The 27,166-nt window shown below is 50.4% G+C and overlaps 1 protein-coding gene and 1 non-coding gene across 2 annotated transcripts in view; one reads left to right on the forward strand and one right to left on the reverse strand.

Moving 5' to 3' along the window:
- The first annotated feature begins 9,901 nt into the window (after positions 1-9,901).
- The window catches only part of SFRP1 (secreted frizzled related protein 1), a 49,405-nt gene continuing 32,140 nt past the window's right edge, over positions 9,902-27,166 (forward strand). The window contains exons 1-2 of the mRNA XM_074383836.1: positions 9,902-10,899; positions 16,331-16,408. Coding sequence (XP_074239937.1) covers positions 10,356-10,899; positions 16,331-16,408 — 622 coding nt within the window. The 5' untranslated portion in view covers positions 9,902-10,355. The remainder of the gene's footprint in view (positions 10,900-16,330; positions 16,409-27,166) is intronic.
- Positions 21,833-21,934, reverse strand: LOC120361560 (U6 spliceosomal RNA). Its single transcript, XR_005577737.1, has one exon. It is a non-coding gene; the product is annotated as a U6 spliceosomal RNA (small nuclear RNA).

Consider the following 27,166-nt stretch of genomic DNA (forward strand, 5'->3'; position numbering starts at 1 on the left):
TAACGCTGTAAGTGTTAGAAGAATTTGATAAAAGGCAATGTTTTTATAGTAACAGATATTAAATATGATTGAGTGAGAAACTGCTGGAAGATTACAGAAGCCTCCAGATACACAGCTGCTGGTGCCACCATGTGTGGGGAAGAAACAACGTCTGTTTTGCTGCTGCCGTCAGCCTCGGAGGGGCCAAGGGGCAGCGCTTGCTCACTGCCTGCACTTTCACGTTGTGACCCGCCCTCACCCTCCTGGCGCCTGCGTCCTTAAGAGAGTGGCTTTGTCCACTCTTTCTGCCTGAGAACTTGATTTCATTAGATTGTCTCAATGCTCTGTCCTTGGGGCATCTGAGAAACCTCTCTGTGACTCAGACTTCCCTTCTGAAAACTGGGGGCTCATAGGACCCTTCCAGATGGAGGCTAAATAGAGGGATAAGAGCAATGTGGGTGCAGGAGTGAGACAATCACAAATCGGGACAACAGAAAAAAGGGTGTTCCACAGCCACAAAAATCAGAACAGGAGGAAGAGGTGCAAACTTCCAGGCTCATGGAGGAGTTTCCGAAGACGGGGTTTCTCAGTCTTTGGCACAGGATTCACCTAGGAATGTTGTTAAAATGCAAACACTGATTGTTATATCTGGGGTACAGGGATGGGGGGCAGGCTGAGTGTCTGCATTTCTGTCAAGGTCTTACAAGATGCTGCTGCTGCTGGTCTGGGGGACACACTTTGAGTAGCAAAGTCTTAAGAGACAGTAAAAATTAGAACCTGCAGTCTGAGCTTCCTGCTGGCTGTGAAAATTACAGACCTGTGCCAGTGAGGTTTGGTTTTAGCTGCATGAAAGAGAAAATCAAAATGACTTTGGATTTAAGTGAGTGAGGGAGAGAGATTGTAGGTCTTCCCAGTGAGAATCCCAGGGTGGGCAGTGCAGGGCGGGTGCAGGGACTCCCTTTCCTTCTCCATCATTCTGGTCTGCTGGCATTCATTCTCACGGTTGCCAGACAGCTGCTGTACCTCAGGCATCCCAGCTGAATTTCAGGCGGGAAGCAGAAGGAAGAGGCAACATTTCCAAGGCTATCTGTCTTATGATGCGCTCCAGGGCGCCCCACCTACCAACTTCCACCTGCTTCTCATGGTCAGCGCTGGCTTGAGATTTGCATTTCTAACAAGTTCCCAGGAGATGCTGGTCTTGCTGGTCTGCAGACCACACTTGGAGTAGCAAAGTCGTAGGAGACAGTAAAAATTAGAATCATCTGCCACAGAGGTTCTAATTTTTAGTTGCCCCCTCAGACATATCCAATCATAATTTGCATTTTAACAAGATTCCTAGGTGAATCCTATGCCTATTTAAGACTGAGAAACCCCATCTTGATGGAGGCGACAAGAAACTCTTCCATGAGTCTGGAAGTTTGCACACCTTCCTCCCGTTCCAGTTCCTATGGCTGTGAAACACCCCTTTGCCAGGAGTCCCCGGTTTGTCTCACTCAGGCACCCACATTGTTCTGTATCCCTCTGTTTAGCCTCCCACTGGAAGGGTCCTATGAACCCCCACCCTTTCTTTTCTTTTTATTTATTTATTTATTTTTTGAGAGGGAGTCTTGCTCTGTCACCCATGCTGGAGTGCAGTGGCGCGATCTCAGCTCACTGCAACCTCCGCCTCCCAGGTTTGAGCGATTCTCCTTCCTCAGCCTCCCGAGTAGCTGGAATTACAGACACCCACCACCACACCTGGCTAATTTTTGTATTTCTAGTAGAGACGGGGTTTCACCATGTTGGTCAGGCTGGTCTCGAACTCCTGACCTCAGGTGATCAACCCACCTTGGCCTCCCGAAGTGCTGGGATTTCAGGCATGAGCCACCATGCCCGGCTGAAACCCTATTTTTTAGAAGAGGAGACTGAATCACGGAGAGTTTCCTCAGATGCCCTAAGTACAAAGCATTCAGACAATCAGATGAAAAAGACGAATCTTGAGACGGTGGTTTGTGCAGCAATCACATGTCTAATGCATACCTATCATGTGGCAGCCACTGGAGATAGCAAATACAAAAAAAGATACAGATTCTGTCTTCAGGAAGATTCCAGGACTCCCGACATGCAAACAAGCAAAAGAATGTTTGAAGAGCAGTGCTCTTACAGCCATGATGTACAGGGAGGCCCGTTAGCTGAACCTGGGATGTGTGCTGGGAAGACAGCCCAGCTTGTGGGGGCAGCGTGAGCTCAGCACAGAGGCGGGAGGCTGATAATTCCTGCATACTGCAGCCCCATGGGCATGTACCTGTCAGGCTGCAAAGGAGGTTTTTTTGTCTACATGCAATCTGATGGGTTGGTGCCATGCCATATTGTGGGTTTGGGTTTCTCTCTCTCTCTCTCTCTCTCTCTCTCTCTCTATATATATATATATATATATATATATATATATATATATATATGAAACACAATCTTTATTTGGAAAATAGTACCTTACAGTCCTAATGCTATCTATCAGACATCAGTGACAGCAATTTCAGCATGAGCTAATGAACAGGATGAGCTAAACTAACAAGAGACCCATCAGAAGTGCTTTAAAGGGAGCAGCACCGGCTGATGTGCTGCATCCCTGGGCGTTCAGGACCTGGCTATCAGAAAACAGAATCAAACTGGCAGGTGCTCTGGACCCAAGCCCCGGCATTGTGACCCACCTCCCTCCTGGGAACCCTGAAGGCCCACAGTCCCCCGGCACTTCCAGGCCCCTGTGGGCTTTGGGTAGGGCCCTAGGTGCTAAAGTGCCACTCAGGAAAGGCTGGCACTTGGCCTCGCAGTCAGCCGGCTTCCACCTGTTGTCATTTTCTTTCTGGAACTCCTGCAGCCCTCTCTCAGTAGGCTTGGTGGCATCCAGCCTTCCCAGGCCATTTTCTCATAGAAGAGGATCTCTCTCTCTCAAAACTGAAAGTGTCTTTCTTCAATTCCTGGGCCAGTCTCAGGCCATCTTCTTGTAGAGGCCACGGGTCTGATATGCGCGGCTCACGTTTTTGTGCACCTTGCAGTCTCTGGTGGAGGTCAGGGCAGAGAGCCTGGTAAATGAATGGACAGTCAGATGTTGCCGGCTGCAAAGGCTCTCCAGGTTTTCCTCCCAGGGGACTGGCCTTTAGCAAAACCAGGTCTAGTGCAAAACCAGAAGCATTTGGAGTCCAGTGATCTGTGCTTCCTGACCTGCGACTGGCCCCCACTGCAGTGCTTCGGTGGCTGGACTGCTAGCCAGGGTCCCACTCCTCTGAGCTTCTGTGTCTTCTTCTGTCAAAGTAATGAACTCAGCCAGCTCAGAGGCTTTTGGTGAGGCCCAAATGGAATGATGCATGTAGAGAGGAAATCGGAAAAGACTGCAGCAAGGCATCTTGTTAGGAGACAGGGGGCTCTGCCTTTGCCCAGGTGAGTAATGCCCCTTACATAGCAGATGGCAGATGCGTTATTCAGGCTGAGAGACACTGTGGGTAGGAGGCTTCCCAGCATGGAGACTTGGAGGCGAGGCTTCCCCAGCTGAGGTCACCAGACTTTGGGAGCAGGGAAGGCTTTCCTTCGAGACAGGAGTGTGATGATGGGCACTCCCCCATTCCTCTCGCCAGCACCTCATTTATATCTGACTTCTTCCTGGCTTAAACCCTGAGGAAGGCAATGCACCGTCTGGCCCGACTGCTGTGAAGGGTTAGGTAAATAAGCACATGGCTCCTTGGGGAATGTGTCCCGGCACTGGACCGCTGCCCTCCCTGAAGCCAGCGAGGCAGATTTATGGGCTTTGGGTCACTGAAGCATGTGCCACTTCACTTTCACTTCCCTGGGCTTCCCAGAGGGACAGGGGTTTCCTAAAGACCTGAGTCTGGTGCTCTGTGATGTCCCAGCCAAGCCTTGAGCCCCGATGCCAGGACCCAGCCCCAAGTGTCACACTGTGGAGCCCCGTTCTAACTTCTCTTGCTCCCCAGTCCCTACCCACACTTGGTGTACAAGGCTTCCAGAAACACCAGGATCCCAGGTGCCAGCCCCAGTATTGCATGGGGGTTTGTGGGAATGGGCCACTGCATCGACCAACCCAGCCTCTATGATCCCATCCTCTATGGAGCGATCTGCTCAGTGCAGGTCCTGGGGAGAGAGGAGCAGATCAGGTGTGGCATCTGTCCACAGGGTCGGCTCTGGGATGGCAAGAGACCCAGTGGAGAAGTCCCACACTCTGTTTGCTGTGTTTGTATAAGGCACTGAAGATCAATTCCCTTAGGACTGAGCTCTAGAAAAGATTTTCCTTTTCTAAAGACGAAGAGAACTGTGGGAGGTATTCATGCCTTTGTTCTCAGAAAACGCAGCATGAAATCACTGTGCAAAGGTAGGGTCCCTAAGAGCCTGGGTATTTCACATGTCTGTCTCCTCATTATTCATTTATTGGGGTGGGGGTAATTGTTGAGCACTCAGTATATGCATGGCATTGTACCAGATGCTGGAGATGTGGAATGGGTGAGACAAAATAAGACAACGTCCTGGCCTCTAAGAGCTCTCTCTGTATGATGTACCCGGAAGGGACCAGTTATAAATATAGATGGGAGAGCTGCGGGCACAGAGCGGGTGAATCTGACTAGGGATGGAGGAGGGCAGTGATGACAGGGAGGAGGTCAAGCCTGGCCTCCTGGAGGAGGCAATGCTATTAGGATAAGCAGGTGATTTGCCAGATAAAATACAGGATGCCCAGCAAACTTTGAATTCAGTTCAACAATGAATAATTTATGCTATATGTATGTCTCAGGCGATATTTGAGACATAATAAGTTTTTTCTTATTGATCTGGAATTCAAATTTTACTGGATGTCTTATTTTTAATATTTAAATTTAAATTTTAGTTTTAGATCTAGAGTCTCGCTCTGTCACCCAAGCTGGAGGGCAGTGGTGTGATCACAGCTCACTGCAGTCTCCAGCTCCTGGGCTCAAGTGATCCTCCTGCCTCAGCCTCCTGAGTAGCTGGGACTACAGGCACATATCACCGTGCTGAGCTAATTCTCAAAAATTATTGTTATTTGTAGAAACAGGGTCTCGCTATGTTGCCCAGGCTGGTCTCACACTCCTAGCCTCAAGCAGTCCTCCTGCCTCACTTTCCCAAAGTGCTGGGATTATAGGTATGAGCCACTGTGCCTGGCCATGGGTGTCCTGTATTTTTATTTGCAAATCTGGAAACCCTGTGAGTAGCAGTTTGTGCAAGAGTGGTGAAGGACATTACAGACTGAGAAAACAGCATGTGTGCACAGCGTGTGCCCAGGATGAGAGGCAAGCGGGAAGCTGTTGGGTGAGAAAGTGCAAGGACTTCTGGAGATTGTAAATGAGGCTGGTAGGGGGTGCTGGGGAGTTGAAGCTGGAGGGGTCGGGGAGGGGGTCAGGGCGGGGTCTTGATATTATCCTGGAGCTTGGGCTTTTTCCCGTAGACAAAGAGTGTGTGAGAATTTTAATCAGAGAAATAGTCCATTTGATGTGTTTTGGTTTCTGTTTAAAAAGTCATCTTCAAATATGCCTTTTATTTTCAGATCTCTTCTTTCTAGGAGGTGGTATACAAATCTTCATTTATTTACATATAAATTATATTTATAATATATAAATATATACAATATTAATTATAAATTAATTAGCGTAGTAACAAATGAACACAGATTGTCAAGCCCCGTTTGACAGAGCCTCACTGGAGAGTGCGCAGGTGTGACTGTCTGAGCAGAAGGCCAGGGACGGTGACCTTGGTCTCCTGGTTTGGGGCTCGGCTGAGGGGGTCTTCCTGGCTGCTTACAATAGGAACTGCTCCTAGGATGGCCTAGTGAGTAGAAATTTAGGGAGCAAAGTTTCCCTACAAGGAAGGAAGAACATTCTAGTGGATTGTCTGAACTTGGTCACTATGTCCCAAACAAGTAAAAGTGATGCTCCATTATCGTCTGTCAAGAATGATGTAGAGGGTCAGGTATGACGGCTCGTGCCTGTCATCCCAGCAGTGTGGGAGGCCGGGAGGATTGCTAGAGGCTGGGAGTTCAAAACCAGCCTGGATAACATAGCAAAACCCCATCACTACAAAAAAACAGAACAAAACAAAACAACAACAACAAAATTAGCTGGGTGTGGTGACCTGTGTCTGGAGTCCCAGCTACTTGGGAAGCTGAGGCGGGAGGATCGCCTAAGCCCAGGAGGTCAAGGCTGCAGTGAGCCAAGGTCATGCCACTGCACTCCAGCTTGGGCAACAGAGTGAGATCCTATCTTAAAAAAAAAAAAAAAAAAAAAAAAAAGATGCAGAGGGAGGGGTGCTTACTCTAGGAAGAGTTGGGGCTGGAATTTGCCTTTAACTCCACATTTTTAAGATGCTTCCCAGACATTCTCAGAGTTAATAGTTAGCAGTTCAGGCCAGTTCTTGAAAGAGGTAGGAGGGCTCAGGATTTTACATCCACAGAGGCAGAACGCAGAAGAAACTTGTCCAAGTAAGAGCATGACCAGGTTTCATGGCATCTTACATCGAATACCACTTTGGCCCTTCAAACTTGTCTGAAAGCCTAAGGATGTGCCTCAAGTGACCCTACTTGCTGAGAGTTCACATTTACGAGCTAGCAGGGCAGCAGGGCAGGCATTAATAGCGCCATTTCACAGATGGGAACACTGAGGCAGAGAGAGAGGAAGTGCGATTCCCATGAGTCACCCAGCCTGTTAGGAGTGGAGTTGAGGCTGTAGCCTGTGTCCTCTGACTGTGGGTCAGCATGCTTTCCTTGGCATTGCCGTTGACCCATGGCTACATGGCTTCAGGGGGGAGGTGCCTCTCCAGTGCTGCTGGCTGAGGGAGAGCAAGCTCGGTGTATCTTTGGAGAGGATCGCAGACATCACTGATGATATGATAGCGGAACAGAATGGGAGCTATGGATGGGAAGATTCCCTTCCCAGTTTTTTCCAGGAGAGGCCAGGAAAAAGCTCTGCGTTTGGGAAGAGGCCACCGGAGAGGCAACTGGGGCTGGCAGTGGGGGGTGCTCTGTGACCTTCTGTGAAGGCTGAAGAACGAAAAATGAGGCTGAAGAACTGAAAATGCCTCCTCAGGCTGGTGTTTTGAAGTAACAGAGGACGTACTTCCAGGCTTCAAGCATGGGCATTTTGGCAGTGTGGGAAAATCAGAACTTTTGGGAAATGAGAAACATAAGTTAAAGCTGCATTTTGCCTGTGTTTATTTAAGCCATTCTGGAAGGATGGGGGTTGTGTCTCCTGGTCCACAGTTCTCATACTCAGGTACTCTCAAATCTGGGAGCTCTGTCATGTCAATTGCATGTTTAAAGAGCTTTTGTTCTAGAACCTTCTGTACACACAGGAGGGCATGTACACACAAACACACACACTTGCCATTAGGAAAAGGGGTACTGGATTTTGAAGTGGAAAGACTGGACAATAAGGAAAAGGACAGAAGTACTGTATGTCCCTCTGCAATACAAAGTCTTCAGGCTGATCTCCCTGGCGCTGCTATGCAGCATGTGAATTGCCGGGGAGGGTGGCGGGGGGGCGGTCCCTCTCCCTCGTCCCAGGAATGGATTAAAGTCTCTTGATGGGGCGGAGGTCTGGGGTCCTTCCTTTCCAGCTGGATCTGGTAGGAATCAGGAGTGCGCTGGATTTAGCATTCTGGGGTCTTCTCCCATCACTCCCTGTTTGACCAAGAGACAACTGTGTTCCCAGCAGGGGTCGGTAAAGGAGTAGGGCCGCTAGTGGTCGGTGGGGGAGGTGGCGACTGGAGGTGATCAAAGTCTAGGCAGAGTGACCACACATAGGTAAGCTCTTCCTCTGCATGGATTTGTGAGACTTACTCCTGACTTGGGACTTCCAGGGCTGGGGAGGGGCAGTCACCTGGATGAATTTCCAGCATTTAACAGCAGTCAGACACAAGTCCTCCTGCCATTTGGGAAAACCCAAGACGTGAGTGAGCGGTCAGCTACGCCTGGGTTCAGAGGTGAGAGGATGTCAGCTGCAAACACCCGTCTTTGCAGTGAGCAAACAGACACATTTGGCTTGAGGCAGAGAGCCTGGCCCTAGGAGAGAAAAAGACCCCCTGCCAAACAGCATTTTTCTCTAAATGCCCCTTGAATTGAGACACAGTCGCCGGGTCTCCTGCGGTCTGTTCTCTGTGAGGAATGTCTTCCTCAGCTCCACAGGCCAGCCTCACCAATTGTCTCGGGATTAACCCTTGGCCATCCAAATATTGCTCTCTTCTCTGTGTCTTCCTCCCAGCCCCCACGTCATCTCTTGGGTGTCGAGGCATCTTCCACTGGCCACGAAATGACAGAGAAGTCATCCATCTGCTGAAGCCTCTGTGTGCACCGTGGAATCACGGTGTCTGTACCGGCACGACTGCTTTAAGAGAACAGCCCCGCTTCTTCACAAACTCTAGTCATTTCACTTGGAATCTGTCCATCAAGAAATTAGGTCTGCAGAGTCCAAAGCAAGCTCCCTAGAGCTCTGCAAACAAGCTGGCCGGCAAGGCAGCGCCTCCTACGGTGTCTGTGTGGAGTGCTAAGACCTGTGGCCCCTTTGCCTCACGGGGTGTGTGCTCAGATACGGCTTTGAGCACGTCAGCCTCCCTCCACCTGCACTGAGCGACAGAAGGTGTGGAGACTCCGGAACTTCATGAACTGTTTGCTGTGCTCCCCTGTCCCGGGGTAGTCCGGGTCTCACTCCCAGCTCTCCCGAGCTTAATCCTCTTCCCTCTCCGGGGAATGCTTGAAACTTAAAAAGAATTCTCAGGAATTCGAGGTGGAGGGTGGCAGAGAGACTTCTGTTCCTGGGGGCCGAGGAACCGTCCTCTTGGGCGTCTGCCCTAGTGGGGACCCTTGGTTTTGACTTGTCGTTCCTGGACTGCGTCTGACCTTAACATGTGTGCCCGAGTGGTGGACTTGATATTTACACCAGCCACGCTGATAACTGCACATGTGTTTTTAATGTTTTGGCTTTCCACACCACAAACACACAGATGGGCTGTCGGCTGGGCTGGGACTTGAGTAGGGTTTTTCTACTAAAAAAAAAAAAAAAAAAAAAAAAAAAAAAAAAAAATCTATAAATGTTTAAAAAGTGCCCTCCCGGAGCTAACACCGTTGCGAGCAGTACTTCTCGCCACACAGGGCAAAGTCCACCCACTGCCCCAGCGCGGAGGGCCACCGCGGGAGGCCCCACCTGGAGAGGTGCTGCTCACTGCAAACTGCTCCAACTGCGCCTTCGCCTCGCCTTCAAGGGAGCCCGGCCAGGCCCGCTGGGGATTTACAAGCAGACCTCCCTCGCTCTAGCCTTCCTGACCCCCAGTTAGCTGGGAAACGACCTGTCTGCATTGCAGCTAGAGAACCGAGGAGAGGAGCCGCTAGTCTAGCGGGCTGTTGGTTGAAATTAGGAAACCGTGTGGGAAAAAAAAAAAAAAAAAAAGTTTGGGAGGCGGAGGCGGGCGGATCACCTGAGGTCAGGAGTTCGAGAGCAGCCTGGCTAACATGGTAAAACCCCGTTTACTAAATACACGAAAAATTAGTCGGGCATGGTGGCGCGCACTTTTAGTCCCAGCTACTCGGGAGGCTGAGGCAGGAGAATGGCTTGAGTCCGGGAAGCGGAGGTTGCAGTGAGCCGAGATCGCGCCCCTGCACTCCAGCATGGGCAACGGGAGCTAAACTCCAACTCAAAAAAAAAAAAAAAAAAAAAAAAAGCCTTCATGATTTCGTGGGTTTACAAGTAGGATCCAGGCTCCTCGCTTCTCTGCAAGTCGATGAGAGTTAATTACACCGGCCACCTGGTCTCTCTCCACCCCACGCCGCGATCCATTCCCCCTCTTTTTTTCCCTCTTGCCTCTTTCCTCCTCCCCCTTTATTTATGTATTTTTGGTTTTGTTTTTTAAGGGGTGTTGAGCAGCGTCTGGTTCTAGTAAACCGAACCCGCTCGCGAGGGAGGCGATTGGCTCCCTCGCCGGTGACGGACGTGGTAACGAGTGCGGCTTGCCCCGCCGGGAGCTGATTGGCTGCGCGGGGCGGCTCCGAGGGCTCGGCCGCAGGAGCCCCGCGCACTCCAGCCCTGCAGCCTCAGGAGTCGGTGCCGCGCGCCCGCTGCCCCGCGCCCTCCTGCCCACCGCGTCTCTCGGAGCCCGGGCGCACCCTGCCCACCGCGCCTCCTCCCCGCCCGCGCCGCCTCCCGCCGCGTCGCCTCCTGCCGCAGGCCGAGGGCCGCCACCGGCCGGGGGACCCAGCAGCAGCGCGAGGCCGCGGAGCCGGGCAGCACTGGGGACGGCGCCTTTTGTCCCCGGAGGTCCCTGGAAGTTTGCGGCGGGACGCGCGCAGGGAGGCGGCGGAGGCAGCCCCGACGTCGCGGGGGCCAGGGCGCAAAGCAGGCATGGGCAGCGGGCGCAGCGCAGGGGGCAGCCGCGGGGCCGCCCTGGGCGTGCTGCTGGCGCTGGGCGCCGCACTCCTGGCTGCGGGCTCGGCCAGCGAGTACGACTACGTGAGCTTCCAGTCGGACATCGGCCCGTACCAGAGCGGGCGCTTCTACACCAAGCCGCCGCAGTGCGTGGACATCCCCGCGGACCTGCGGCTGTGCCACAACGTGGGCTATAAGAAGATGGTGCTGCCCAACCTGCTGGAGCACGAGACCATGGCGGAGGTGAAGCAGCAGGCCAGCAGCTGGGTGCCCCTGCTTAACAAGAATTGCCACGCCGGCACCCAGGTCTTCCTCTGCTCTCTCTTCGCCCCCGTCTGCCTGGACCGGCCCATCTACCCGTGCCGCTGGCTCTGCGAGGCCGTGCGTGACTCGTGCGAGCCGGTGATGCAGTTCTTCGGCTTCCACTGGCCCGAGATGCTCAAGTGTGACAAGTTCCCTGAGGGGGACGTCTGCATCGCCATGACCCCGCCCAATGCCACCGAAGCCTCCAAGCCCCAAGGTAAGGCCCCCCTCCGAGGCGCGCGAGCCCCTCCACCCGCTCCCCTGCCAGGGATTCGGGAGAGCCCGCTCCACCCCACACCCGCCTGCTGGGTCCCGACGTTGAGGACTGGCGGCCCGAGGTTGCCCGCATGCTGTACACGTGATTCCTAAGCGCGTCTGGTCTGTCCCAGGTATCGCTCAGCGCCGCTCGCGACCCAGGTGCACGGCGGGGCTGGCCCGGGAGCGGCAGCTCTGCGCCGCGACCTCGCAGGGACTGGCTGTGGTCCCCGGCGCCGCTCTTCCTGGGGTCCAGCTTCGCCTTTCCTATACCTGAAACAAAGACTTGCGTTTTAAATAACAGGGGAGCTCCCCTCTCCTCTGGGAGGATTCCGAGTCCCTATCGAAGTTTTTACCTCCGAGACGGGAGAAAAAAAACCAAAACCCCAAACGTAGAAAGTTCAGAAAGGCCGAGAGAATGCTTGACGCAGCTTTATTTCCATAGGTTCGACAGAGATTTTGAAAAATAAAACCAAGCCCTTTCCTACACTGGTCATTCAGTCGAGTAGCCTCGAGATTGCCGCAGAACTGGCTGAGAAAGTTTAGGAACCCTGGGGACCTGTGCTTCCCCACCCCTTCCAGGTACCAGCTCTGCCCTCGAAGGGCTGGGGGTGGAAAGTCTCTTCTCCCTCCCTTTCGCATACCCCCTGCTTCTCTCATTTACACAAATCCTCAGCTCATTAGAAAGATAAAAATGTAATTAGCTCATTGTTCATCTCCTCCCTGGGAGAACGGATCTGCAAATTGGAGACTTTCCTAACCGCCTGGGGGACCGGCCCGAGGATCCTCTCAGAACCCCCTAATAGTCAAAGGGCAATTCTGGAGGGGGGAAGAAAATAGCCTGGGGAGTCAAATAAAATAAAATAAAAAATATAAAATATAGACAACACAGAGAAACTCCAGCCCTGTGGCCTGACTTCGATAGAAGTAAATTCAACCCAGAATTCTTTAGAAGGAAGTTTAGGCTCCGCGGTGTGGAGAGGGTCAGGGATCGGGGAGCTGCACTCCACACAGGCGCAGGCTTCCTGAGGGCTTTTGGAGGAGGGCCTTTAGGGCGAGAGAGGACGGCTGCGTGCGCTTAGCTCACCTTAAAGTGTCTTTAACCTCTGTTGTTGATGCCAAAAGAAGGCCATGCAGTCACCTGGCTCTTCAGAGTGAGGATTCCAGTAGGTTGGGGAAAGGGACACCCCAAATCTTGGATACTTTTGCTTATTCTAGCGAGGGAGGAGATGGGTCCACAGTGACTGACGTTGGATGGCTGGGTGGGAACGGCAGTGATTGCCCGCACTGGCCAGGTCTGGTACCGCTGCTCTCAGGGTCAAGTCTGGTGGTGGAAGTGGAATGAGGGGTAGCAGATGCATCTGCACTTCGCGGGCAAGCACTGAGCAGTTACCTGGGGCAAACAAAGTGCCTTGTGTTCTCTTGGCTTGCACCCATTCCCTGTAGCCCGTGGGAATTTCCTTCTCCCCTTCCTCAGCCAAGGGGGATTAGCCCAGCCCTGCCTGGAGAGGCTATGCCCAGCCTTGACCTGGAGACCATCTCAATGGCCACTGGCGTCGGTTTCTGGGACCATCTACAGACGTAAATGGACACGTTAGGGAATCGGCTGCAGAAAAAGTGGCTGCAGGCCACAGGGAACATGAGGGGTTGGATAGGGTGCCTGCAGAAGAGAGGAAAGAATCCCTCACCCCAGCCCCCAGAAGGCTGTGATGGGGTGGGTAAACCCCAAAATCGCTGTCTTCCGGACACCTTTTGCCCCTTGGGTGTAGTTCCACTGGTGGGCGCGTTCCTCTGCCTGGCTTCTCACCATCCTCTGTCCTCCACTCCTCCCAGCAGCGTGCAGATAGTCACCCTCCCAAGACAGGTCTTTGAGGAACAAAGAGAAAATCGGGTAGAGGGCCTGTCGGGAGTGGGGCTTGGGACAGGTTTTCCTCTCAGTGGTTTTGATGGGGGGCTCTGCTTGAGAGGACACAGCATCCTCCCCAGGACTGCAGCCCCTGGTGTAAGGGAGCCCCACGGGATTTCCTTCGAGGTCCCCATGGAGGGGAGGATGGTGTGTGTGTGCATGTGTGTGTGTGTGGTGTGTGTGTGTGTGTGTGTGTGTGTATGTGTGTCTATGTGTGTGTAGGTGTGTACAGGGCAGGTCAAGACAGATGAAACTACTGATCCTCGTAACTTTATGGCTTGTGCCTGTGGAGTAATAACTGATGCTTTCCAATGAGAATAAGTACGAATGCGTTACTTTTTTATTCAATGATCCTTTATGCTTTTATTCTTTAGAATTAAAATGCATTTTCAAAGTCATGTCTTATCTTTGCATACGGTAAGCTGGTTTCTCTTCATACACTTGGGCATATTCAGTTTTGGGGTATTGGCCAGCGCTCCATGGTCATGTTTTATTTAGGAGAAACCTGATACTACGAAATGACTTGACATCCCTGCCCGCCGCAAGGCTGATACCCAAGCCATAGCATCTCCTGTTATGGAAGAGGCAATAGTTCTTTTTCCGGGGAAATTATTTCTAAATTTGGCATTTCCATTCGAACTGTGAACTCCCAGGCTGATACATTGTTGTTTCGCTTCTCTGCCTGGTTTTACTGATGGAAGTTGTATGAGCCAGCACATTGGGTTTTATTTTGTTGCTGTTTCGGCATGTTGCACATTTAGTCAGCCTGGTAGAGGCCACAGAGCCCTCAGTTCCCCAGAAAGCCTTTCTTAGGGCTCCCTTTTAGTCCCGCCAGAAATGGCCAGGGAAGATTGTGGGGGTTGTGTGTGAGAGACGGAGAGATAGAAGAGAGAGAGAGAGAGTGAGAGAACACTCGCGTGTGTGCATTGATATATTACAACAATCATTTAATCCTGATTCAGCTGTTGGGCTCTCTTCTCTGTAACCCCTGAAATATTAATAAACACAGCACCTTTACGGTTTTTTGTCCATTTGCTTTAAATATTATTTTAAATACACCCGAAAACAGCAATTTAGTTCCTCCTCTAAGAAGGATGACTGGGTGGATTCTCCTGCAGAGGCAGCCTGTAGGGCCTCAAGACGCCCCAAGACGGCCCGGGTTCATTCGGCATCGCAGATTCTTCTTTCTCTCTCTGGATCAGGCTGCTCCAGAGTCAGCCATTACAAAAGCTGAGATGGGGGGAAAGCTGTGGTAAAAACACGCAGAGCCTACCCCAACAAGCTGCTGCCACTCTGAGAGGCACTGAAGTCCACATGTAATTGACGGGACTGAGGAAAATGTCCCTGTGAGGTGCAGAGCCCTCCGTGGCCAGCTGGGTCAGGCAAACTTCAAGTGTCCAGAGGAGATGTGGTGAGCATGTGGAGCAGGCAGGGATGTGCCCTGTGTATTCTGATCACCCTGACTGACCTTGCTATTTGGTCAAGATTATATTCACAGAAACTTGCAATGTGAGAACTCCCACTTTTCAGTTTTCGAAATAACCTAAACAAAGAAAAACCCAAAAGCATAGTTCACTCTCCTTGTGTAAGTAACCTGGTCCTTTCCTTGCCAGAATTCCTTTTCCTCACGTGGAAGCAAAAGCCGTAATGCTAAATTCTGGGTAAGTTGCCTCCTTTGTGAGAATCACCAGCTCTAGAACCCAATCTCAAGTTCTGGGTGCAAAGTAAATTTCCACAATCGGGGCTAAGGACAGTCCCGTCATCATCTGCTTGGAGCGTCTTTCTTTCTTGCTTTTTTTTTTTTTTTTTCTTTTTTTCTGACAGACTCTCACTGTCACCCAGGCTGGAGTGCAATGGCAAACTACAAATTCCACCTCCCGGGTTCAAGAGATTCTCCTGCCTCCGCCTCCCAAGTAGCTGGGACCACAGACATGTGCCACCATGCTTGGCTAACTTTTTTGTATTTTTAGTAGAGATGGGGTTTCACCGTGTTAGCCAGGATGATCTTGATTTTCTGACCTCGTGATCCGCCCGCCTCAGCTTCCCAAAGTGCTGGGATTATAGGCGTGAGCCACCATGCCTGGCCCTGGGAGTCTGTTCCTTAACTACACCGAGAATCTGGAAAGTGCTTGCTCCTGGGTGCAGAGTAAAGGTGGGAGGGGAATGTGTCAATAAAAACTAAGGATGGGGTCTCTGCTGGGCCCTGCGGGGACCCTGCTTGGAGGCAGGGAGTAGTCTGTGGGCCACCAGTGTCCAGAGGGCAGCCTTGAGCTGAGGGTGTTCTCCAGGTCCCCGCTTCTCCACCATTTGCGGAGCATTTGTCTATTTCAGTGTAAGCCATAGTGGCGGCTGCTGGGGAGGGAGATGCTGCCACGGTGGAGAAGGACGAAGAGCAGTGGGCTCCAAGCGCACCAACCCTCACCTTCTCCCCCGAGTGCAGTGTCGGGGTGACTTTCTTGTGCTCTTCGTTCGCCTCTAGGCTGGCTTGGTGCTGTGCCCGGGGTGGGGTGCCCCTGGAATGTGCTCATGATGTTTTCCTAGACAGTCGATAAGCTCCAGACTGCTTGATAGGTGAGGATGACGACAGTGAGGATTAGCCCCTTCAGCCCTTGGAGGAAAGCAGTGTCCTGCTCTACCTCTGCCCTGGGAAGCGGGGGTTCTTTTCCTCCACTGGACTTTCTGATTTCAGCAGAATATTGACTTGGAGGAGGCTTCTGCCCTGGCCTCAGACATCTCCGTTCGGGCAGTGGAGCTGCCTCCCAGTGACAGGCATGTCTGCCGCTGCACACCTCGTCTTCAAAGCACTTCACAGTTGCCCAGAAAAGCGCCTCCAAAGGGCCCCTTCCCATCCAGCCCTGTCCTCCCATTTGGCAGCCCCTGCCAGTGCTCTGCCCTGCCCTGCTCCGCCCCTCCCCGCCCCGCCTGCCTGCCCCAGCCTCCTGCTGCGGTGGCCCTTTTGGAGTGGGGTGTTCAGGGGCTGAGAGCAGGGGTTTGTGAGTCTGGCTGAGTTTTCTTCTCTTTTGGCTCCTGGTGACCTGGTCAGAGGGATCAGCAGGCTAGCTGGGAGCATGGAAATGGGAAGGGGGCAGGAATCGGAGGGTGGAATTGAAAGGAGAAGGGAGAGGATGGGAGGCAAACAGCAGGAAGAGATCTCTGTGGGTTCGTAAGCCAGCTTTTCCCGGCATTCACAGCGCCCACAAGTCATCATTCACATGACCTGCCCCCACCCAGCCTCAGGTCATGCTGCCTTAAATAACTGTGTCACATTTAGCAGCTCTGGGTCAAAATGTTACCAGAAACCTGCGTCTGCTCTGGCTGTAGACTGTGGGCTCAAGGCTGCTGCTTTTCAATTCTCAGGTCCCCTTCAGAAGTTCCAGAAGACCTTTACCACTTTCAGCCTGGACCCAGGGCCGATCTCTTTCCCAGGGGGCTGCTGCCTTCCTGCCCTGTAACTTACTGTTCTGTTTCTCCCCAATTCCCTTCCTAGGCACAACCGTGTGTCCTCCATGTGACAACGAGTTGAAATCCGAGGCCATCATCGAACATCTCTGCGCCAGCGAGTTTGGTAAGAAAGCGTTTCTAGCTGCCCCTGGAAGGTTTGGTAAGAAAGCGTTTCTAGCTGCCGCTGGAAGGTTTAGAACCTCCTGGTGTGTGTCCCTGTCGGACGGAGGCTCTGCTGGTGTATCTCGTTGCAGCTTCCCACATTCTCTACCTCACTCCTCTCCAAATGGCTGCTTTTCTCAGGCAAATGAGAGACTAGACAAGGTCGGGAACCAGCCAGTTTTTATGAAGGCCATACTTTGCTCTCCTTTGTGGGGGATCACTGGACAGATTTTTGGGGATCTTCTCTAGGCATGCAGGAGGCTGATTTGGGGACAGGCCAAGAGGAGCAGGGAAGGACAGTAGCTCCTTCTCGGAAGCTGCAGGAGGTACAAGTTGCCACTTGCTCCGGTGGCAGGTAGGGCCCGGCTTTTTCTGGACTGGCTCCTTTTTTTAGCATCTACCCCTAGGTGTCAGCATGACTCTGTCCACGATTTAAATGGCTGACCTCCGGGTGCCTTCCCAGGGAGGGGAGATTTCAGTGCTTAGGGGATTCAGAGAAGGATCCTCATCAGGTTCTGTGAGGCAAAGAAAACGGACATCCCCACAGTAGTGTGGTTTTTCTCTTTTCTTCCCAAGTCGCTTTCTGTCAAAAGAGAATTCTGAACCAGCACTCGCATCTCCAGGAGGAGGAGCTGGTAGGGGTCAGGGGGCAGTGGGGGAGATGCCAGGAGCCTTGGGTCCTTTCAGGGATGGTCTGTTATAGTCCGACCTGCAGAAGACCCGAATTCCCCAGAGCCTGAGAGTCTCTCTTCTGGGGAAAGTAAACGTAAACAGCATCCCTTTGGAGGCCCAGCTCCCTCTCTCTCGCCTCTACCTGACATGGATGCAGAGCAGTGGCCGGGGCCAAGCCATGCTTTTGGAAGGATCAATGTCATGCCGAACAATGTGTTTCTCATAATTCCTGCATTGTGTCCCTGAGATCAGATTTCTTGCAGAATGCTTATCTGTAAGAGCGTAAAGATAGGTGACGTGAGTCCGTTCAGAGGCATCCCAGCTCATGTTTTCATGGTAAAGTACATGGAAGGGTCTTGTTCCTGTAAAGAGCCCTGTTGAAGTAAGCTGCACACACGTGGGAGAACATACACAAGTCAGAGGGAATCGTGCATCATGACAGGGCCATTCTCAGGGTGTTGCAATTGTGGATGAAGATGGAAGCTGGATGCAGATGGCCACCAGAGCTGAACTGGAGAGCGCATATCCTCATTCCGGGCATGGGGAAGATTGACTGTGTTCTCTATGATGCAGCGGTGTGAATTACTTGTCTGTTTCTGCATTAACTCAAGTTTGTCAGTGAGGATTCCCTGAATATCAATTGCTTTCTGAGTTCTATAGATACAGATTTAGGGTAGAACTCTTCCTCTAAATAAATGTAATACATGAGCATTATTTAAAAAACAAACAAACAAACAGAAGTTGGAGGATTCAGGATTCAGACCCTTTGCCACATGGGCTGAAGAGTTAAGCCTTGGGAAAGAATTTGAATCTGGCAAGGTTGACCTTAAGGTGTAGGGCAGGGGTCTTGAGGGCACACAGGTAACTCACCTGGGATGGACCTCTTCCCATGGCAGCAGGCACCTGCCGAGTCAGCCAGCGTCCTGCACCCCGAAGAGGACGGAGGAGCTCATGTCGATAACCAATCAGGGTTTGTGGAGTCTGAGTGAGTAGCTGTTTGGGACTGGGTTCTTTTAGCCCTGACAAAGTTTTCTTCTTGGATTCACAGAACTTTTGAGTTCTTTCTGGACCTCAGAGGTCATCTTATCCAGTCCTCTAATTTGATAAAGAAGGAATTTGACTTTCCCAACCAGAGTCCTTCTGCACTCTGCCACCTGCCCTCCTCACTTAAGAGACGAACACTTTCTCACTGAAGAGATGAACACTTTCTCATTTAAGAGTCGATGCACAGCCGCTGGGCTTTGACATGGAGGCACTGACCTCCTTAGTGTGCGTATGGTGTATGGCAGGCTTCTTTGAGCTGGTTGCAGGAGAAACCTTTTTGTTTTTTTGTCTGTAATGTTCTCATAAAACAATATATAGGATTTTTTTTTTCTCTCTCTCTGCAGGGGCTGAGCTTAGCTCTGCCCTTCTTAGCACCTCAGAGAATGCAGCCTTGTCGAGAAACGTGTTTCCTAGCTCAGTTCACTTCAAGTAAGTGAGGCAGTCAGCCACGCTGATGGGATTCCGTTAGGAGACAAAGAAATTGAACAATGCAAGCTGACACACAGCAGAGAAGAAAGAGAATGCTTGACTCCCTCCTCCAGGGATCAAACTTTGCATTAAGTGGCCCTGACATCCCCAGTGGGAAGACATCAGGTTGTTGGAAGGCTCTCTGTGAGCTCCGGGAATGAGGGGTGCATTTCCCTGAGTAAGCAGTACCCTCGTTCCCCTGCTACTATATCTGTGGATCCCAGCAGCCTCAGTGGAGCTGGGCTGTCTGACCCCTGACCTTCCCAGGCAGTGGACTTTAACCCCTTGGCAGGTCTGCTCAATCACTTGTGTCTCCAGCTCTGCACTGTACCTCCTTAGTTCAGGGCACATTTTTTTTTCCCCAACAGGAAAAAAAAAAAAGAAACCATGAGCAGAAAAGCTTGTGTGCTGATGCTCAGGAATGCAGCTGATCAGCCTGCATCAAGCACCAGATGTAGGAGCCAAGACTTAGATGGGTGAAGTCACCGCATTGAACATGGTGACCAGCCTGCCTGCTGGCTTCCATCAGCTGGCAGGGCTCTGCTTTTTGTTCTCTCTCTGCTTTTCCTGCTCTGTGACAACAGGGTGCCACTCCTACCTCTTAAATAGCCCAATATAGTTTTTGCAAGCCGCCATGCTAATCATCCTGCTGTTAACAGCTCAGCACCCACAGCTGTCTGCCGTTTGGGTTGGTTTATCCCAGGGATATGAGGATCTGATTTATTTATAATTGCAGTGAGGTGAATTCCCGCCTCTGGCCACCTTCTCTGGCTTCCTCTGCAGTGTCTGTAAACACCCGTAAGCTTTCCTGGGGGAGATTTGCACGGTGATGTACTTCTGCTGGGGGAGTTCAGAGCTTCCACTTGCGCTACTTTCTGCGGTATTTTGAGCTTGAGAGTCCAGGTGACAATTTGTTTAGCTCAGTATTTTCTCCGTGTAGAAAAGAATTTCTTTGCCCCCAGAAACTTTCCTTGCCTTCTGAGAGGATTCTTTTTAACGTTTATATATTTCCTCATAAAGAGAAAAGCTGTACTCGGCAACACTAAGATTAGTCAAATAGGAAGGAAAAGAAAATCGGCTTTCACAGTTAGCCTTAGGGAGTATTTCCTAGTAGAAATACTTTCAGAGGTTCCTGCATGTCCACTAATCCGTTCTCACTCTGCCTCCAACTTCTTTCAAGGTGTTCTGGCTATGCTGCTCTTTGTGACAATGTTTTACTCTGAAGGGCAGTTTGAGGTCTTGCAGAAAGTAGGCTCATCCTTTCCAAACTAAACCTTGGGTTTCCTCCCGAAGGCGAAGTGAGCTGGCTGCTAGCACAGTCACTGGAGCACCTGCAGGCTGCCTGAGAGCAGGCTCTGTATCTGATGCCATGTTTTACTTGATGGGAGATGCCTGTTAATTGTGAGACACACTGTTCAGACAAAAAACAAAAACAACGACAACAACAACAGCAACACACTTCTTGCAGAAATGTGCAGAAAAATCTGTGTCTTGGAATGAACAAAATAAGGCCTGTTTGTACTCAAATAGTCCCCAGCACAGTGCCTTATACATGGTAGGCATAAAACGAAAGTTTGTCGGCTGAGTGTATGAATAATAGGTGATGGCAGGGATGTGGATGTTGGACTTTTTTTTTTTTTTTGAGGCTTAGTCTCACTCTACGTGGGCTGGAGTGCAGTGGAACCATCTTGGCTCATTGTAATCTCTGCCTCCCGGGTTCAAGCAATTCTCTTGCCTCAGCCTCCTGAGTAGCTGCGATTACAGGTGCCCGCCACCACACCCAGCTAATTTTTATATTTTTAGTAGAGGTGAGGGGGCTTCACCATGTTGGCCAGGTTGGTCTTGAACTCCTGACCTCATGTGATTCACCTGCCTCGGCCTCCCAAAATGCTGGGATTATAGGCTTGATGGACTTCTTTCTTTCTTTATTTTTATTTTTTATAAAGGAGAAGGCTCTTTTCAAGGCGGATATTGGCAACTTGTGTAGGAAGTTCAAGGAAAACGACATGCCCTGTTGTGGGTGACTGAGTGTACTGACGTTTAAAAGAAGCCTCAACATCCAGAAATCTCATTCAGTCAAAGTTAAATTAGACACGGAAGGAATCATTACCCTGGGACTGGAATTGCTAGGCGGAAAACAACTGGGTTTTATTGTGACTGAAGATACATATCCCATGCACAGATCTGTACAGGCTAGGAGCGAATTGTTAGGATGTTTCATGTGCATAAAAACCTAGGTTGTCCCATTGCTCAGTACACTAGAAGTGTGACTCCCAGCCGAGAGCCTGCATCTCTTTCTGAGCAGTCTTACTGTGCATGGGAGTCCGGCGGGTGTGGTGGCGGGGGCGGGGACAGTGCAGAGATGGCGGCAGAGCCAGTGTTTGTCCTTTTGCATCTGGCTTATTTTCCTACGCATCATGCCCTCATCTTTGGATGTGACTATAAACTCTCATAAGAAGGGGAGTGGGGAGAAGGATTTGCCCTCAAGTTCACGTTTATTTTCTGAAGCTTTTCTGGAGGTGGGTAGAGAAAGAGGGGACAAGGGGTGAGTGGGACGAGGGGGCTGTTCACAGCCCATGCAAACTGTCCATTTCTTTGGGTGCTCTGTTGCTCACCTGTACCACTTACATTTTTTTTTAATGGATGCCAAATAGTAGCACATATTTATGAGGTATGTTTGATATTTCGATAAAAGCATACAATGTGTAATGATCAAACCTGGGTAATTGGGGCTGGGTATGCTGGCTCACATCTGTAATCTCAATGCTTTGGGAGGGTGAGGCAGGAGGATTGCTTGAGGTTAGGAGTTCTAGACCAGCCTCAGGATCCCAGACAACATAGTAAAATCCTGTCTCCATTAAAAATTAAATATTAGCTGGGCATGGTGGTGCACACCTGTAGTCCCAGCTACTTGGGAGGCTGAGGTGGGAGGATCGCTTGAACCCAGGAATTTGAGGCTACAGTGAGCCATGATCACACCACTATACTCCAGCCTGGGTGACAGAGTAAGACTCTGTCTCAAAAAAAAAAAAAAAAAAAAAAAAAGAAAAAAGTGAGTAATTTGGATATCTACCACCTGAAACACTGATCTTAGTGTTGGAAATATTCCAAATCTAGTCCTCTAGTTAATTTAAAATATACAACAAATCACTGTTAACTATAGTTGCCTAGCTGTGCTACTGAATACTATATCTCATTCTTTAAAAATACAGAACACTTCACAAACTCACGTGTTATCCTTGCATGGGGCCATGCAAATCTTCTCTGTATTGTTACAGTTTTAGCATGTGTGCTACTGAAGCAAGCCGCTGTAGCACTTTGCCATTGTAAAGCTGTGTTGTGTATGACCTCAAAGATCAGTCAGTTCATACCCTCACCTTACTGACTGAAGGAAATAAGACAAAAAAAAAAAAAAAAAAAAAAGGGAGTTAGGCATTTGATGACCCAAGAGCAGTCTACCTAGATCCCTGGTACTTCCCACCAGCACTTCCCTGGCACCCAGGCCAGACCACACACCTTGCTCCTTCTCATCCTCTCACACCCATCACGCAGGACAGTGGTTGAGGAGCTTCCTGGGCGGGGCATCAGGTGCCCCTTTACCCTTAGAATTTAAATGGACTGATGTCAGTGCCCAGCACACAGAAGGAGCTCAGCAATCAGTGGCTCTCTTCTTGGTGGGAAAGCAGACAGAGTAGCAGAATGCAAAGAACATAGGCTTTGGGTCAGACAGATGTGGATTAAATCCCTACCCTATAAGCTAAGCGACCACCAGAAAGTTCTTAACCTCCCTGAGCCTGGCTCCTCATCAGCAAATTATGGATGAGAATTCCTACATGACTGTGTTGGGAGAATTGGATTTAATCGAGTGTGGACAGTTCCTGGAATACGGTGGCTGTTCAATCTGTAATAATTATTGTCTCTTCTTATTGGAAAGAATTGTTTTAGGGTGAAATTTAGCTAAGGAAGGAAAATTCTAGCGTGAATGAAATAGTTTCTTGGGGGAAAAGTTTTTAGGAAAAAGAATGGAGTATACTAATTAATTCTCTGGTTAAAGAATGTCTTTTTAAAGAAGAAATCTTTTTAAAAAACCCATTTGGAAGATCTTTAAAAGCTTTAACCTTCTGCGCGCGGTAGCTCATGCCTGTAAACCCAGCACTTTGGGAGGCCGAGGTGGGTGGACTCCTCACCTGAGGTCAGGAGTTCGAGACCAGCTTAGCCAACATAGCGAAATGCCATCTCTACAAAAATTAGCCAGGCATGATGGGGGTGCCTGTAACCCCAGCTACTTCAGAGGCTGAGGCAGGAGAATCACTTGAACCCAGAGGCGGAGGTGGCAGTGAGCTGAGATTGCACTGCTGCACTGCAGTCTGGGCGACAGAGCAAGACTTTGTCCCCCGTGCCCCAAAAAAAGCTTGATGCAGCTTCAAGGGGCTGTAGTTAACAATAACAATAACAAACAACTTCCCCCTCAGAAAGCCAAGCCCTAAGTAGAAGTTAGGAGGACCTGGGTTCATCCTACGTCAATGTAAAACTGGAAGCTTCCAGACAGTGATGAGGGCTGAATGTGGGAGCTGAGGCTGACTGGTGCTCCAGGATAGGACCACTGAAGTTTTCATGTGTGTGTTTTTTAGAAACCCTCTACCTAACGTGTTCTCTTTCTAATTTAGCAGGGCTGATGGACCAGGGACTTCAGAGCCCCTTGATGCTGTTTTACTTCCCTCTGTCCCCTTTTTTCTCCAGGGATATCTCTAGGCCACTTTTCCCTTCCCTCACCCGAACGCCTGCCTTATGATAGTCACTTCCTTTAACCAAAAAAATAGGCTATGCATTATAATGCAAACGAGCGTTTAAATATTGGTTAAGTTTCACTCAGTTTTGTAGAAATAGGCTAGAAGCCCCCATTTTTTTTTTTTTTTAAAGAAGAACAAATGGCCAAAGAAATGTCAGACCCTTGCCCTGCCCCGACCTTGGAGCAGCCAATTAAACGTGCGTTTGCTTTGGAAGCCTTCTCAAAGGCCTATAGATTGTGCTTGAAATCGTTGTTTAGTCTTTCAGGAACACTGTCACATGGATGATTTATCAAAGAAAGTTGTTTATCTGGCAGTAAAATAAACTGTGGGCCTGTACAGACTAAGATTTCCCGTGAATTTTGACCAAGGTAAACACTACTAACTGGCAAACTCCGTGTGAAAGCCAGACACATACAATAAATATTTGAACTACAGCTTTGCTGTGTATGGAGTCTGGCGTGCCACTAGCGCTTGTCACTTTCACTGTGTCCCGAGCCCCTGGCACCGCAGCCTGTCTGCCTGGGCGACCGGGAAGAGGGACTTGCCCCACTGTCAGTATCTGCGGGACCGCCCCGTGGCGTGAGCCTCCCTGGGTTTGAGTGCCACTCAGTGCTGGCACCTTGGGACTTCCTAATTCAGAGGGGGCAGGCTCAGGACGGCTCCCCACTGCATCCCACAAATAGTTGGTGATGAGTTACCAGGAAAGTGAACCAGAAGCAGCCAGCTTAGGTTTCTTTAAAAATAGACATTTGTTGAACCACATTGGCAGGGGGCTGGAAATCTTGACTGAAGCGGGAGCTGGGGCCAGAACATGATGGTAGCGGGTGAAGTTACCTTCTGGATTCTGCTGAGTGTTGATGACAGTGGCAAAAAAAAAAAAAAAAAAAAAAAAGTGCTGCAGATACTCCCCCAGTGTCTCTGGCTTTGCTCGTGGGTGGCTGTGAGGGACCCATTTGGGAATTACGAGGCGGCAGGTCGAGTTTGTGAGTGCCACAGCACATGTTTAAGTGAGGGGGTGAATGGACACATGAATGGTGATGGAATAAAGCCTTCCAGGTCTTTCCAGGGAACACACTGTAGGGAATTTTTTTTTTTTTTTTTTGAGACAGCCTCTTGCTCTTGGCACCCAGGCTGGAGTGCAGTGGTGTGATCTCAGCTCATTGCAACTTCTGCACCCTGGGTTCAGGCGATTCTCCTGCCTCAGCCTCCTGAGTAGCTGGGATTACAGGTTCATACTACCAGACTCGGCTATTTTTTTTTTTTTTTTGTATTTTTAGTAGAAATGGGGTTTCACCGTGTTGCCCAGGCTGGTCTCAAACTCCTTAGCTTAAGTGATCCACCCACCTCAGCTTCCCAAAGTGCTGGGATTCTAGGAGTGAGCCACTGTACCGGCCTGTAGTGACTGTTGATCGTGGTTTTTCAGGGAGACTGCTGGATTAGAAACTGCTTGTTCTGACAGTCCCAGCCAGCCCCAGATGCTGGAGTTTCCATGTCACATGGGCCTTGGGGTTCTCCCTGCAGGGCTGAGTTCAATGATGTTGTGGGAGCTCCCATAACTTACGCTGCACCCTGGGTCCTTCTCATCCCAGCTCCTCAAAGGGGCGGAAGCGGGAACTGGGGACTCTTGAGAAAAGGTGATATTTATGTCTGTTTGAGCTTTTGGGGTTGAGATCTCTGTGCACGTGCAGAGCTTCCATTTGCGTGTTTGAGTCTTGAATGTAAAAGGTGTTGCTCTTTTAGGTTTGGGGGGCTGTGAGCATGAGAGACGAGGCTATTTGACAGCTCTTAGGGATTGATGTGCAGGTAGTAGATGCTTCCTGGCTTGCAGATACTTGGAGGAATAAAGGAGGCATTTTCTGTAGGGCAGGAATTAAGGGAAATCATTTACAAATTCTGAAAGGATGTCTGTGAGTTGTAAAGAGATGCCAAAATAGTACTTTGGCAGTGGGTGAAAAAAAAAAAACAAAAAAAAAAAAATGAGAAACCAGCTTCCCTAAACGATGTTCTTTCTCATTCAGGCAGGATTATGAGGGGGATTTTCTCTCTCTTGTTTTCTCTAGCCCTTCCATCAGCTTTCTCTGCAGGACATTTCCTTTTGGGACTACCTCAGATGTGTTCCCTTCTCTTTGTGAGCTCTTTGAAAATTATTTCACACCAGTGTCTTCCGCAGCGGATGCATTTAGCTTTGTGGAATGGCTTATGGCCGAAGGAAATCCCCTACTCTGCATCGGTGGCACCAGAGCTAGAAACGAGCCTGGATAAGCACTTCAAACCCGAGAATAGCTGGTGCCTGGAGAGTGCCTCCCCTCCCGCAGGACTCCACAGGGCGGCCGTGCCAGCCCGCCGTGCTCGCCTCGCAGGCTGGTCGACAGCCCACGCACCTTCCACTTTTTCTTTGGTCTCGGCTCCATACAGAGGACCCAGTTCCTGCCCCTGGTGGCCAAGTGTGATGGCTCACACCTGTAATCCCAGTGCTTCGGGAGGGTGAAGAGGGAAGACTGCTTAAGCCCAGGAGTTCAAGACCCTGTCTCTACGAAAAGTAAAAAAAATTAGCCAGAGGTGGTGGCACATACCTGTGGTCCCAGCTTTGTTTGAGCGGGAGGTCGAGGCTGCAGTGAGCCGTGTTTGAGCCACTGCACTCCAACCTGGGTTTGAGACAGGGCAAGACCTTGTCTCAAAACAAAAACAAAAACAACCCCCCCCCCCCAACAAACTCCGCAAGAATCTGGTGGGTGAGAGGCCTTTGCCATGCTTTTTTGTCTCCGTTCTTTGGTAGCTTCAGATGCCTTTGTGCATAGTTCCAGTGTTCAGGTCTGAAGGAGGGAGGGGTCCTCTATGGGGGCTGGAGAAATTCAGGGAGGTTTCCTGGAGGAGATGACGGTCTAACTGTCAGGCTGAAGATTAATGGAGAAAATAGAGGAGGGCATTCCTGGGGTCCAGAGATGAGGATGGGGAAAGGTAGTTAACACTCAAAACAAGTAGTCATTCTTCAATTGACGAAACCTAAGCCAGGTAAATACATACAGAGGAGAATGTTGGTTTATCACCTGTCAGTTCTAACAACTTGCTTTGCTTTCTGTGTTCTGGTTAGCTCGAGCCCACAGGGTGGCGACTAAAAGGCTGGATGAGGAATGGTAGGGGGAGTTGCTCCTTTCGATTCGCAGCTGCCTGTGTACCCAGCTCGAAGGGTGATGAGGTCCCAGCGGTTGGAATGAATTTTAGGGGCCCTTCGTGTGGTTGTGGCCATGGGCCCAAGTCAGAGATGACACCCAGGAGTGCATAGCTGTGTGGGGAAGGAGTTCAGTGAGGTAGGTACTTGTTGTCAGCCCTGGGCAAGGTGCTCAGAAGTGCACAGGCAAGACTTGAGTCCTGGGTGCAGCCTCTCACCGCCGCATAACCCATAGCCGCTGCTTCCGCCCACAGGATGCAGGGTTGGCTGGAAAGAGTCCCGACCTTTGTTGTGAGATACAGACGATGTCTGCACAGTGCCAAATGCCAGCCAGCACGCAGCTTCTCCAGTCACAGGGTCTTTAGTCTTAACACACATTCATTTAAAAACAGGCTCGTGATGTGTGATTGTGCAAGTGTTTTCTTTTGAAAATCTAACCACCCGCAGAAGGCATGCACTCTTACAGAGATAATTCAGCAATCGTTGGGCTTTTACTGAGTCCTGCTTAGTCTATGTTACATCTGTCAACTAGAATCAACATCCAAAGAGATTTTAGCTGTGTAGACAGAAGTGTTGA

Source organism: Saimiri boliviensis, chromosome 13, assembly GCF_048565385.1.
Source record: "Saimiri boliviensis isolate mSaiBol1 chromosome 13, mSaiBol1.pri, whole genome shotgun sequence".
Classification (NCBI taxonomy): domain Eukaryota; kingdom Metazoa; phylum Chordata; class Mammalia; order Primates; family Cebidae; genus Saimiri; species Saimiri boliviensis.